The sequence below is a fragment of the Quercus suber genome, unplaced genomic scaffold (genome assembly GCF_002906115.3).
Source record: "Quercus suber isolate HL8 unplaced genomic scaffold, Cork oak 2.0 scaffold_94, whole genome shotgun sequence".
NCBI lineage: Eukaryota > Viridiplantae > Streptophyta > Magnoliopsida > Fagales > Fagaceae > Quercus > Quercus suber.
Genome location: NW_027069559.1, coordinates 116,376 through 130,028, shown reverse-complemented (window position 1 = coordinate 130,028; position 13,653 = coordinate 116,376). Strand labels below are relative to the sequence as shown.

Sequence of the window (13,653 nt, the reverse complement as noted above, 5' to 3'; positions counted from 1 at the left end):
AACTCACTCAATAAAATAAATATTACTGCATATTTTGAAAATCTAACCGTTGAATTACATGTTCTTTACGCTCTTAATGCACATGTCAATTCTTGTGTCAATCGGATATCATTTATTATATAATCTATAATCTTATATTTTATGTATAATTTTAAATTACAAAAACTTGCAATTTAAAAATTTATTGATGACATAGCTATTGATCTTTAATTTTCTTGAAATTGTGCAAACATGAAGGATATAAGAAGAAGATGCAATCCAATGGTGGATTTGTCAAAATTCACCTCTAATAAAAAGATATTTAGTGAGTTTGTAGCCTAAGACTACAACCAATTTTGTAGCTAAACTTTGTCCTAAAATAAATAGGGGATGGGTTCCTCTCCCGTTTCTTTTTCTCCCGTTCTCTTCAGTTTTAAAACAGATGAATGCCACGTGAAAACAAAATAATCCAAATGCCAAAAAATAAGCAATAAAATTCTCTCTCTTCTTTCTCCACTCCCCTATTACTTTCACTTGCTCTCTCTCTCTCTCTCTCTCTCTCTCTCTCTCTCTCTCTCTCTCTCTAAATGGACCAAACCTGAGCATCATAAGCATCAAAATGAAAAGGACAGAGGATGTGAGTTCTGTGCAACCCGAAGGGGAAAAAAAAAAAAAAAAAAAGCCACGAAACAAATCTAATTTTTTATTTGATAATCATATGGAGCTAAGTCGGCACCAAGATCAAAGCTTGCTGGCTGAAGAAAATCAGTGCTTGAGGAGACCAAAAGGGAGTTAAAGATCTCTATTCTCTCAGGGGAAGCCAAGGAAATACTGCTGTGTAAGGTGGGTGTGAGATTACCATCCTTACCCTTATACCCAACCTTCCATTAAGAGGAACCCAATCTGACCACTCTTGCCTAGAATGATAAAATCCCAAGCACAACACTCACATCCTTTGTTCTTTTTGTTTTGATGCCTCTGATAGTTTGATGCTCAGGTTTGGTCTGTTTGAAAAGAGAGATAAGAGTTGAAGTGATGGAGAGAGAGGCGAAACAAGAGAGAGAATTCGTGGCTTATTTTTTGGCCTTTGGATTGTTTTGCTTCCTTTCTCTAATTGAAATGTACTACCCTTGAGGACTAAGTTGAGCAACTTGTGAAGAGAAGCAATGGTAACCCTTGAAATGCTGTGAAGGTGTTTGTGAAAATGCTTAGGTTGGTGGTAGCTTGTATTTTTTGTAAAAGCACCTCATCAGCAAGGGTGAATGCAAGGCTGTAGGCTCTTTTTTTTTTTTTTTTTGTTGAGTGAATGCAAGGCTTGTTTCCGTATTTTCTGCTCATGTAACCATTGTACATTATCTTGATTAATGAAATTTTTTTGTTGGAGTTCAGTACAAATGGGGTCTCTCTATATTTGTTTTTTCTTTGTATCCTTGCGTGAGATATTATAGAATAGGTATAAAGATATTCATTGCAGGAAATTTTCATGGAGCAATTTGACAAAACTTGTTTGCTTCTAGAATTGCAAATGCATTAGACTTTGTGTTTGAATCTTGCAGTTTCTTCATTGTGCCTCTCTAGAGTCATCACTATGACAGTGATGTTGTATTTGCTTTCCTTTTAAGTGCAGGCCTTGGGAAATACTTTGCTGCATAAGCTACAAGATAAGCACATCATAGCAGCTGTAATATTACACTTATCTACACAATTCCTTATCTCATATTGGCATAAAGAGTTAAGCAATTGATTACAAAATTACTTATCTGCATGAGCTTTACAATCCTTACATTCTCCTTATAAGCACTACCAACGTAACCAACTAACTACCTACTTGACACCCTGGCCTAACCAACTAACAAAATCCACAATAGCAATACAATCCATTCTGCAATACAGTCCAGTCACGGCACCCTCAGACGCACCCCATGCAGCTACACACGCACTCCTCTGCAACAACATATGCACCACCTATGCACACACACACGCACACTCCCCTGCACCTCTTTCACACACAGCTTTCACACCTACACATGTAGCATTATATGCACCACCTGTGACTTACAAATATTTACAAATATCAAGCCTACAATTATCACAAGCCTTTTTACAAATATCTACAAATATCCACCCATGCATACCTTTACAAATATTTGCAAATATCCACACTACAGTACCTATCACAGTTTGAGGTAGCCAGAGGATGCAAGCAGTTTAGCTACAACGTAAGCTTCTAAGTTGAACGAGATGGAGCTCATGGTTGTACAAAAAAAGGATTTTGTTTTGGGCATCACTCCCTCCCCTGCAATCATCCAACCTCTTATTAGTTACTTAAATGAGTAAAATTATGAGGATGGCAGCATCTAAGAGAGTCCAAAAATTCAATTCCATATTGATTTTTTTTTTTTAATGTTATGTTTTTTAAAGAGAAAATTTATGTTGTGGTATCAAGTGAGCAATAGTTTCTTGCACACACACAATTCTAGTGACAAATTCAACAATGGGATATAAAATCACAATAAGTACCTGAGGTTTATGTCATGGTGGTGGAACATGTGGTTGGAGGAGTTAAGCTAGATGTGAGAGTGTGGATTTTTTTTGCTTCTATTTTTTTTATTTCCCTTTTCAAGACAACCTTTCAACCGTTTTCTCCCACACGAAACTTCCCTTCTCTTTAAACCTTTTGCTTGTATGGTACATGTGCTCTTGACGACCTAATTTTCATAAGACGTTGAGGAAGGCGTAAGGGTCTCACTTAGGGATTCAATCTTTAAATATTCTTCTAGTTTTGCATCTAACTCACTTGNTCTGAACCACCTCTTCACCAAACATGGGCATATTCACTAGCCATTGCCACTAAATTAATTGCCAGTTTACTTAAATTACTTCCAGAAATCCGAACAAGAAAATTTGTCATCTTTTTTGAAACAGCATTTGAAATGTTTAACAATGATTGTTGCTTGTCTTAAAGACAAGAAGGCATATAACTATAAGCACTCATGTTTAAATATGAAGCTTGGACCCAAAATTTGCCAAGATATTTATCATGCATTGTGTGAGCAGTAATATCTTTATATACATTGTGGAACAAAAAATAATAAGTGAGCTGACAAAGTACAAATGTCCATGTCCTTTTTCCTAGTGTGCCTTGGATGGCACAGCAAAGTCAGTTTTGATGGTTCCATATTCCAGTTTCATAAGTCATACGGGCACAGTTTTCTAAATCATCCTCCATGCTGCTAATAGCATTAATATGAATTTGAAACCCTTCAACCTAACCCCCATTAATCTGCTCTCTAACTAGTTTGCAAATGTTATATATATATACACATAGCCAAGGGAGACAATAAACACAATATTTTTTTTGGATAAATAAGAACTGCAAAAAATTCATGTAATCCAATTTTATTTTCTTTGAACACCCAAATGACCTGAAGATACAAGGGGGAGGGGGGCATCATTCAATAAAACACAACTATTATGACTTCAATGTATCAGGACCACTCGAATGCAAGAATAGAGTATTAAGTTTTAAAATTTTTATTTAAAAAAAAAAAAAAAAAAAAAAAAACACTATTATGAACCAGGAAGAACGTTCAACTAACATTGTCAGCATCCCAAACCCTGACAGTTTTGTCAAATGAAGATGTTGCAAGACGTGACATGCTTGGACTGAAACGGACATCAGTAATCAAAGCAGAATGTTCTTCAAGTGTGGTTTTTGGCTTTAAAGAGTCCGTGTTCCACAATACAGCCTGTCACATAATCACCATGCAAAAAGTTTTAGATACCCTAATCTTGATAATTAAATTACGTGGATAAAAAAAATTCATTTCTTATATTTTGAAAGAAAAATTAGGCACATAATTTTGAATTTAACGTTCAAGAAGTTAGTCTTCAAAACAGAGCAGCCACAGCACATTTTTGGTGCTTTTAGACAACCGTTGCTCAATATATCACACAGAGTTTATCAAACCTCTTGCACTCACCTTCTTATCATGGCCACCGCTGGCAAGCAATTTCCCATCTGATGAAAAGTGGCAACAGATGACTTTACTTGCACTTGCTCGAACAGAACTCACTTCATTAAATGTGAACCCTAAAGTAAAATGTAAGTAAATCACGACAGGCAGCCCAAATTCAAATGATAATTAAATACCAGTGACCACCAACCACCTAGTGGTTGACAAATCAGATGAAACATGTTTTATGATAATCTCACATTCATGCCCCCATTGAATTTTGTCATTTGCAGAAATGGAGTACCAATATGTCTTACTATGATCCCTGTTCTAGAACAAGATTAACCCCTGGAACCATGAATTAAAAATTTGCAAACTGTCAAATCAGATTCAAGAAATTTTGGTACTCCCACTATCTCAAATTCTCAATGCTATTCATAAAACTCATAATCAGTAAAAGAAATATATCTACTGCACCTTTGCTCATGTCCATACAGCGAACAACACTATCTCTAGGGTCTGTATCATCAGGGGATAAAAAAGATTCAACATTATCCTCATCCTCTACAAAACGATCAATATCAGCCTGCAATTCAATATCTTTATCATCCCACTGCCAAAATGGAATGCCAATGAGAATACAATGCAAGAAGTTTTGAGTTCCTCAATACAAGAACATAAAGAATACACTCACCAATTGATTTGATGGTGATGTAAGGGTGCCAGGACCATCAAACATCATCAATGGCTTGGAAGAACTACCACTATGAGGCAAATTAGGCATTGATATTACGTCTCCAGGGGTATGTGTTGAGGGTGTTGAGGGTGCTGAACTTGGAGAGGGTCCAGCCGTGTTTGCAGTTCCAGAGCTATTCGCAGGACCAGAAGATGATACCGGCTGCTTTCTTTTTCTCCCAGTCTGGTTTTTAGAAACCTTAAAATGCATTCAGGAAAACCATGTTAGGAACCTGCCCAAACTTTTCATAGGATATGCATAACAAAACTATAAGCCCATTTTGAAAAATTAGAGTAATGGGTAAATTCTAACAGCTTGAACATGTCACATGCACCCGTGAGAGAGAGAGAGAGAGAGAGAGAGAGATAGAGAGTAGGGCACCAAGCTTAATGATAACATGGTTACTACTTTTCCAAACCATGATATTAAAGTGACTAAGAATTATTAGTTGGCCACCAATAATTATATGGAACTGCTATTTCCAACTAAATCTTTGCATACCAAAATGTTTTTATGAAACTTACATAGAAACGGGCAAGCAATTAATTAAATTTTAATTGCATACTGATGCATGTAATTATGAATATAACTATTCACTAAATAAAGGTGATTTTAAGTTTTTTTTTTTTTGGTGGGGGTGGGGGGCTGTAAGAGAGCAAGAGAAAGGGTTCTAAATTGGGTGTACGGCATGTCGGGAAAAAGTATTGTTTTTGAAAAATATTAGCAGTTATAAAGATTTAGGAAAAGGCAGAACTTGGATTCTTTCATGTTAACATTGCTGAAACCCCTGTCATGAAATGTTGAATGTGATCCTATTAGTACAGATAGCCCCCACACAAGTGCATATGGCTCCCAATATGGTGCTACCAGATTATGGTACATAATGGGCTATGACTAAGATTTCACAAACAAGACTCATGTTGTACAAATGAACGAAAGAGAACTCAAATCAATAAAGATGTTGACAAGGACACTACAAAAGAAAGTACAGTTTCCAAAATAGTTGAAAAAATAATACTAGCAAGAGTGCCATATAGGGAGGAGATAATACCAAGAGCAAAAAATGTCACATATTTTGCTAGAGATGACATAGAAAGGACTGACCTGATCATTTCGAAAGGAATTTGACATGCTGCCATCCATAGTGACACTGGCGGCACCACCCATTTTATCTTGCTGGTGAAGATTGTGATTTGAACTCTGTGATTGCTGATTCGAAAGAGCATGTTGTTGAAACTGTTGCTGTTGCTGTGGGTTACTGTTCTGTTGCTGCTGTTGCTGTTGTATCTGAGCCATTTTTAACTACAGGAAGAGGTAAAAATAAAAAATAAAAAATAAAACGAAAACCAAAAACTTAGACGCAGAAAGACCATGATGTTTATGATAATTCTGATATAGAAACATCTTGAGGCAGGTAAGGGAAAAAACACAACCACAACAAACGTAGGAACAACTATATTTGCTGATGTATCCCAAATTGATAGTGAAAAGAACCTTAATCAGCATATCTGTATCTCGACCCAATAGTGGGCTAGCAGCTTGAAGCGGAGATCCAACATTTGGAACCACATCACCAACGGAATTTGTAAGGGCATCCTTCCCAAGATTCATGCTCCGACTACTCAAAAGCATTCTCAGTCTCCTATTCTCATCACTGGCAGATGGTGATGTTAAGTTTTGCTGTGCAAGCAAAAGTTGTTGCTGGTGCTGTGGTGTCAACATCTGAAGTTGATGAAAGGGCTGAGGTGCCTGTATAAAAGGCTTTTGTTGCTGAAGAAGCCCAGAGCGAAGCTGATCCAGCCCCTAAAAACAAGCAAAAAGGTTAAACAGTTAACAATAATCATCATAATAACTAAGAAATAAGAATAGAAAATGCCAATTTTCAAGAACACATCCAAAATAACAGATATTCCAGACCAAAAAGAAAGACATTAGTAGTATTCATGCACTCAAAACAGTGATAAATAACTTCCAAAAATGGGAGTGGGGGAAAAATTACACACAAATAAACAAACTTACCGTGAGTGGCCACCCTTTTAGAGTCAAATTGTTACTACCTTGATTTGACCCTGAAACAACACAGCCTTTCATGTTAGATACAAGCATCTTTATGCTATACCACTTAAAAAAATCTCAAGAAATTTTGCAGGTCCTAATTTCCAGATTCTCTTTGTTTACTGGTTTGTGAAAAAAAAAGGAACAAACACAAAGGATTCAAGTTAAATCATAAACACCAGACTCAAAGTTAAATTTTCACAAGTGCGCTAATCATAATTCAAAAGAAACAAAAGAGAAAACATTCAAGCAAAGAATACCAGGAATTCCTATTAATGATCCTTCAAGACCAGCAGCTCTGGGATTTAAAACTGGATTAATCTCACTCTTTATGTCCTGATTCCACACTAAGTCAGAACACCACAAAAAATAAGGAAAGTCAAACAATAAGATCACTTGCATGAAAATACCATACCGGTGTGGACCCTGGTAGTTGTTGATTTCGAGCTTGAACTTGTGGAGACATGCCACCAGCTGCACCATGCAACACTTGCCTGAAATTAAGGAGATCAAAAAACCCTCTACATTAATGCTCATAAATGGATGAAGCATCAGATGATACATCTTTATTATTTGAATTTTGAGTATCGCATTGATAGGAAATGATTCCATGTCATTTTCCATAGCAATTGAAGGTTCAAACTCATATTCACAATGATTCATTGCCCTAAGAAAGAGGAATATTTGTCCATTATTCTACTAGCCATTTGAAGCATTATTGTTGTAAATTATAAACATTCTTACACATTCCTCCAAATACAAGCTCAATGCATATGTCATGCACGAGTTATTTCATTTCATGTTATGCCCAGACTCCAGAGGCTCATTTTAAGGGGGCAGAGGTAAAAAACAGTCAAATATGAGAAACGCACCCTGAAGGCTGGCCAGTTGCTGCAGCTGACTTCAATATTGAGGCATTATTTGGATCCAAAAGCTGGCCCACATTGTCACCAAACCTTTGCTGTAAAGATTCCTTAGATGGTTAAAAACTTAAAAACCAATAATCATCAGGCCATTGAGGAAACCAAATAATCCATCCATGACCTACTTTCATAGCCGCATCATCCAAAGAATCCCTTTGGGGCAGTTTTTTTTTTGATTGGTAAGAAAAAGTATATTCAAAAAACGGCTAGATGCAAAAAAGCACCAGCATAATAAAAGTACAAAAAGGATAAAACAGCAAAAACATAAAAAGCATTAATTACAGAGAAGAAGAGAGCTAAGGAAAAAAGGAATAGAGTCACTAGATGAGAGTCCCCAAGCCCTAGCCCAATCAAAAAGGAAACCAGAAAAGAGAGCAAGCAGTTGGTCTTCAGATCTATCCAAATCCTCAAACGTCCGCCGATTGCATTCCCTCCAAATACATCACATCAAACATAGTGGAACTAGATTCCAAATATAAGATGAATGCTTCCCCAACCAATTCCACCAACTAAATAAACAATCTTGCACCGTACGTGAGTGAACCCATGAAATCCCAAAAATTCTAAAGACAAAACACCACAGCCGATAAGCCTTTCCGCAATGTAACAACAAATGATCCACTGTCTCACCGCAGCAACGACACATAATGCACCAATCAACGAAATCGAAGCCCCTAAGTCTCAAGATATCTCCCGCAAGGATCCTATCCCATGCGGTTGTCCAAACAAAGAAAAAGACACGCCGGGGTGCCTTAACCTTTCATATACCTTTCTAAGGAAAAGCAATGGAAGAAGAGTCATGTAACTTATGATAATAAGAGCTGATAGTGAAATCCCCGTTTTTTGTCAAGTTCCATCTCAAACGATCACCCATCAGTCACGGAAGGTAAATTGGATGCCAAGAATCGAAAGGAAACATCCACCACATCTGCCTCCCGATCATTAGGACCCTGAATGAAACGAACATCCCAAGTTCTCCTATCCCCTGCTCCTTGACATATTAGAGGTGATTCTACGGATGCCTCTCTGTTTGCAACAAAATTGTACAAGGTTGGAAAAGCCAAATGGAGAGGAAGATCTCCGCACCACCTGTCTGTCCATAATTTCACTCTATCTCCCACCCCAACCTTATATTAGACATTATTGTTAAAAACTTCCCAACCCATCCGAATACTTCTCCACAAGTCCCAAAAAAAAAAAATCTTCCCCAAATTTCAAAGCTACCACCCTCCTCCAAAGCCTATTCTCTTCGTTCCCAAAACGCCAAAGCCACTTTCCCAGTAAGACTTTATTGAAAGTGGTCAATTTCCTAATACCCAAACCAACGCTGGCAATAAGCATACACACTTTATCCCAACCCAATAAATGCGTCTTAGAGTCACCCCACAGGAAGTCCCTCTGTAGCTTCTCAGTTTTGTTGGCCACATGTGTAGGAATGGTGAACAAAGATAAAAAAAAATAGGTGGGAAGACTAGATGGTGTACTTTTAAGCAGTGTCAACCTACCACCTTTTGATAAATACAACTTCTTCCATCCTGCCAATTTCCGATCAAATTTCTCCAAAATAGGGTTCCAAATAGAAGGGGACTTATGGGACGCTCCCAACGGCATACCAAGATACGACATTGGCAAGGCCCTAACCCTGCAACCCAAAAGGTGGGGGATAAAGCCATCAATCACATAAGCACAACGGACAAATCAAATACCTCGTTGACATCAGAGGAATTTTACTAATAAATATCTTTATTGTGATTCAGGAGACAGAAATCTTCAGGTTATTTGGTACCTCTACTGAAAGGAATCCACACATCTTTCCAAACCCAAAGTTCCCTTCCACCTAACTACAAAAGCCCTCAACTAGTCTAAGATGGGTTGTCTGTTTTGCAGCACTGTCAACCTAGAAGGGCTTCTACAAAGATGTAAATTAGCATGAAAAACATGATACAGTACAGTAGTAAAAATTGATGACGAGAATAATACAAGAATGTGTTTGTCTGGTGCAGCTTCCCCCCGAAAGTACTGGGGGAGAATTCATATATTTTTCTATATGAACGGCATGCTGTACATCTATTTTTTTGTAGCATTAAAAAAATTTGTAACAATTATAATGTCAAAATAGGCTACCCTTTAACATGTTTCCAGCTAGGAACTTTATGCCATTTGACAGTTTTACAGAAAGAATAAGTGATTTCCACAAAGATTGGCATACTAATTCTACGTCAGCAAATCAAAGTTCTTAAATGGCTACCTATGGGAAATGACTATCACTGAAGATGTGCAACTGATCTTCAAACTCACAACCCCACCCCTTAAATAAGCCAAAGATTCACCTCATATTTTCCAAGGAAAAAGAGAAATCAAGGAAGAGAAACAATCAGGGCACATCTATTTTTGATAATTCGATAGTTGGGGGCAGAGGATTTGAACCCTGGATGTATCCGTTGAAAACACTAGGAGGTGCCAATCAATGTAGCTACAAACATCCTGGCAGGACACATCTAATATAAGGACACGTAAAGGAGATAACATGAGTTAGGAACCATTCTGTCATTCACTCAACTGTCAATGAGCAATGCAAAAATATAAACCAGTCGAGCAAGAAAAACACTTAACACAGGTTTTTATTTGGGGGAGATGAACTCTTGTTGCAGAAAGGAAAAAAAAAAACTAAAGGGTAAGCATGGAGAAGGAGAAACCATCATTTCTGATTCTAAATTCTTGTCACAGTCAAGGACAAATGCAAGATACAGTTAGCAAAAATTAAAATGGATGATGCCAAGTTACAGGCTTCCAAAAGCAGACAGAGCAACAGAAGCAGGTTAGTTTCGATTTCCAGGTTGAGAGACAAAGGAAAAGATAAATACCAGAAAGACCATGATAACTATAAATGTGTTACACCAGTCACAGAAATAAAACAAGCAATTTTAGAATTAGCAAATCACAAAGTTAGCTGATATCCAGGATTCCAAAGTATAAACATCTAAGAGTGAGATCATAACTAACGTTTTTCAAACAAATCTGAATAAATAACTTTGTTTTGCACCAACTAAACTAGAGATGGAAAGAGAATCAACAATTTCCCATAATTAATGCCACATAAGAGCTCAAGTTGATTCTGCATGGGAAACTCAAAATCCATACTTTCTTGAAAGCATAAATGTCTTTAGATAAAACAATTTGGAGTATGCATGATAGAAAAGTTCTATGTCTTTGAACTGTGAGTTTATTTATTCTCTTGTTTTACCAGGTAGTTACCGCATCTCCTCCTCTCTTGTACAATCATTGTCAAAACAAAACAAATACTAAAGGAGAATGTCCAAGAAAATAAAATATTCTTTACCAACCTGAATGTAAGATGCAATAATTTTATTAAGTGATGATATCCCAATTTGCAATAATTTTTTAAAGTCCATGGTCCTTTTTGTTTGTTATTTCAAAGAAATAATTCTTTTTCTTTATTAATAAATTACAAATGCATTAATTTATTTACCTTAACTGAAAAATTCTCTTATTATTGAATAAGATATCTAGGGTTTGAACATTGTCTTCATCAAAAACTGATTGGTGTCTATAAAGTTACAGAAGTTAAATTATCTTAAATTCGTAATCTCACTCTTTACCGTAATATTACAAGTAAAAGAGTTACTCTCCCTTTCAAAATTGTTAGTCATTTATATCATTTTGGGATGTCCCAAAATGTATCATCTTTGAAAATCTGTAGATGAAAATTTTAATTTATCATTCACTTCATTTAAAAAGTCAACAACCATCTTCACTAGAGTACGTAAGTTAAGGAGTGTAATTTTTGAAACTTGTATCTTTTGAAAAAGGTTTGGCTCAAAACATGCTTGAAACTTTAGGCTTTAACCATTAATAAGAAGTTGTTGACATGGGTGCTGTCATACATTAAATAATGTTGGCTTAAAAGGCTAAATTTTCTAAATACAACCAATAGTATGGGACAGATGGAATACTATTTGAGATTGAATTAATTGGAAATGATTTCAGCAATCTCTCTCTCTCTCTCTCAAACAATTGAAATAACTGTGTTTGTCGATACTCATAAGAAATTGGATTGAAGAAAAAACAAAGAGGTATAATTTATAAACATTCCTAGAGGCTATTGCTATTGCTACTAGGGACCTCTCTGTAGCTGGCTCGTCTATTGCACTTTGTCTCACTTTATACTCCAATTGCAATATGGTATGCATGTATTAGTCAAAATCAATTGTACTGATGAAAAATTTTACCTCATCATCACTGAGGCTGAGACGAATCCGATTAACAACCCACTGTACAACAGGGAAAATGGCATTGCAGTCTAGGGTTTCGATTTGAGAATCTTCAAGAGAGTGTGGGCATTCCATCGATCTCAAAGATTCCTCAGTCCCCTGCTTCCCAATTTCACTATAACATCAACATCAACATCAACATCAACGACGAAGAGAATTAAAACTTGATTATTCATTCATTGCGATCGTATCGTAAACGGAGTTTCTTAGAGAGAGAGAGAGAGATACTTGTATTTCCTCCTGTTGTGTTAGGGTTTCGTCGTCGGGAACTTCGTCGAACCGGGGACCATCGGAGTTAACGGCGGCCACGCACCAGGCGAGGCCGCCGGAGAGCCTATTGAAGGCCGAGATATCGGTTTTTCGGGCGTCGGCATAACCGACTGAGAGGAGAAGATCCAAAATCGGATCAAGATAACTCGTTGACTCGGACTGGAACTCGGCCATGTCGGTTGTTTTACAGTTTCTCCTTTTTTTTTTCTAACTCTTTTTTTTTTTTTTTTTTTTTTTAGTCCAATATTTCTATAACTCTTGAGCTAAAAAAAAAAATCATGTCCGCGCCACTATTTACATATGATGGTCACGTGATTTTTTTTGTCCATAACAGCTAAGCTAACAGAAATTAGTTCCAAAGGTCAATTGGTGGATATAAAAATCTCAAGAAGTTATAAGGAATAATTTAAATTCCAAAAGGTGTTTAGGCAAACTAATCAAAATCTTAAGAGGTATTCTTACAATTGATTCAAACTTTAGGGGGTGTTTTTGCATTTAGACACTTCTTTAAATAAAAACAAGAGGTTTGGGTGCAAGAATAAAACTCTAAAAAGATCGATGTTGATTTTAATTAGTATTTTGGTAGATGGGTTGTGAAATCAATTATGGGGAGTCAATTTAAGCTTTGGATCAAAAACTAAACTATGTAATCATCTCAATCAATCCGACCATCGATTAGTGAGTCCTTTCCTCCAATTGATCAGTCATAGCAATTATCCTTAAAAGTCGTGTCTTCTAACACTCTTTACATCAACATTTATTGTATCATAAACCATCATATTTAATGTCACTAAATAATATTCCTTCCCCATTTAGACTGATTGGGAGTTGCTATCGCTGCTGGCAGACACACATCTCCTTAGATGAATTTAGAGGACAAGCGACTGGAAAGTCGCTAGAGAAGGATTTTCCCACCAGAACCAATCCCTCATACACCTATAAAAAGGCTCGTCCATGACTCTTGGTGTGATGGTCACTGCACAAGTATAAGTGCTTGTGGAGTGTGGGGGATAAGGGCTGAGGTTTAAGTTTCCAAGAGAAAGTTTCACACACATATACACTTAAATTAAGTTTGAGTAGAATTCTATCTTGTAAAAAAAAAAAAAAAATTATGCAAATATTGGCACTTTTATCACACTCGTTGCTCTTATTCTCTCACTAGTTTACTGGCTTATCCATTGGAGAAAGAAGACAAGCTAACTCCTGTTAAGAACCAAACAAAGAAAAGAAAAAGATATAAACAACTAGTACATCTAGGACATAGGTGTCAAAGATATAAAGTAGAATTTTGGTATCCGGACTTTTAACAAAGATATAAGTCGGCTAGCACTTTTGTGATTGCAAGGGTCTATTGGGCCTAGAACTTTTTGAGCCATGTCTTAGAAATTCAAATTACTAGGGCACCAATTCTTTAGGGCGCTTAACCAGACACAAAAATCCAA

General features: G+C 36.6%; 1 protein-coding gene across 6 annotated transcripts; it reads right to left on the bottom strand.

Annotated features, from left to right (window-relative positions):
- Positions 1–3,531: 3,531 nt before the first annotated feature.
- Positions 3,532–12,436, bottom strand: LOC111982978 (transcriptional corepressor LEUNIG). 6 transcript variants are annotated; one of them, XM_065774519.1, is made up of 12 exons: positions 12,170–12,436; positions 11,900–12,040; positions 7,599–7,687; positions 7,142–7,220; positions 6,987–7,062; positions 6,691–6,740; positions 6,166–6,474; positions 5,776–5,973; positions 4,630–4,869; positions 4,413–4,548; positions 3,963–4,072; positions 3,532–3,728 (listed from the first exon to the last, which is right to left on the bottom strand). In XM_065774519.1, the coding sequence occupies exons 1-12, from the start codon at positions 12,383–12,385 to the stop codon at positions 3,570–3,572; spliced, it is 1,803 nt and encodes a 600-aa protein (XP_065630591.1). In that variant the 5' UTR covers positions 12,386–12,436; the 3' UTR covers positions 3,532–3,569. The 6 variants fall into 6 exon arrangements, with proteins under 6 accessions (XP_065630591.1, XP_065630593.1, XP_065630594.1 ...); XM_065774521.1 differs by having other exon boundaries at positions 3,963–4,054; XM_065774522.1 differs by having other exon boundaries at positions 4,413–4,521.
- Between the last annotated feature and the right edge of the window lie 1,217 nt (positions 12,437–13,653).

Excerpts from the sequence above, each read along its gene's own strand:
- LOC111982978 (XM_065774519.1), bottom strand. The coding sequence starts at position 12,385 with ATGGCCGAGTTCCAGTCCGAGTCAACGAGTTATCTTGATCCGATTTTG. Across the intron at positions 6,475-6,690 it reads TAAAAGGGTGGCCACTCACG|GGGCTGGATCAGCTTCGCTC; the intron begins GTAAGTTTGTTT and ends GCTTGTTTTTAG. Across the intron at positions 5,974-6,165 it reads ATACAGATATGCTGATTAAG|TTAAAAATGGCTCAGATACA; the intron begins GTTCTTTTCACT and ends CTCTTCCTGTAG.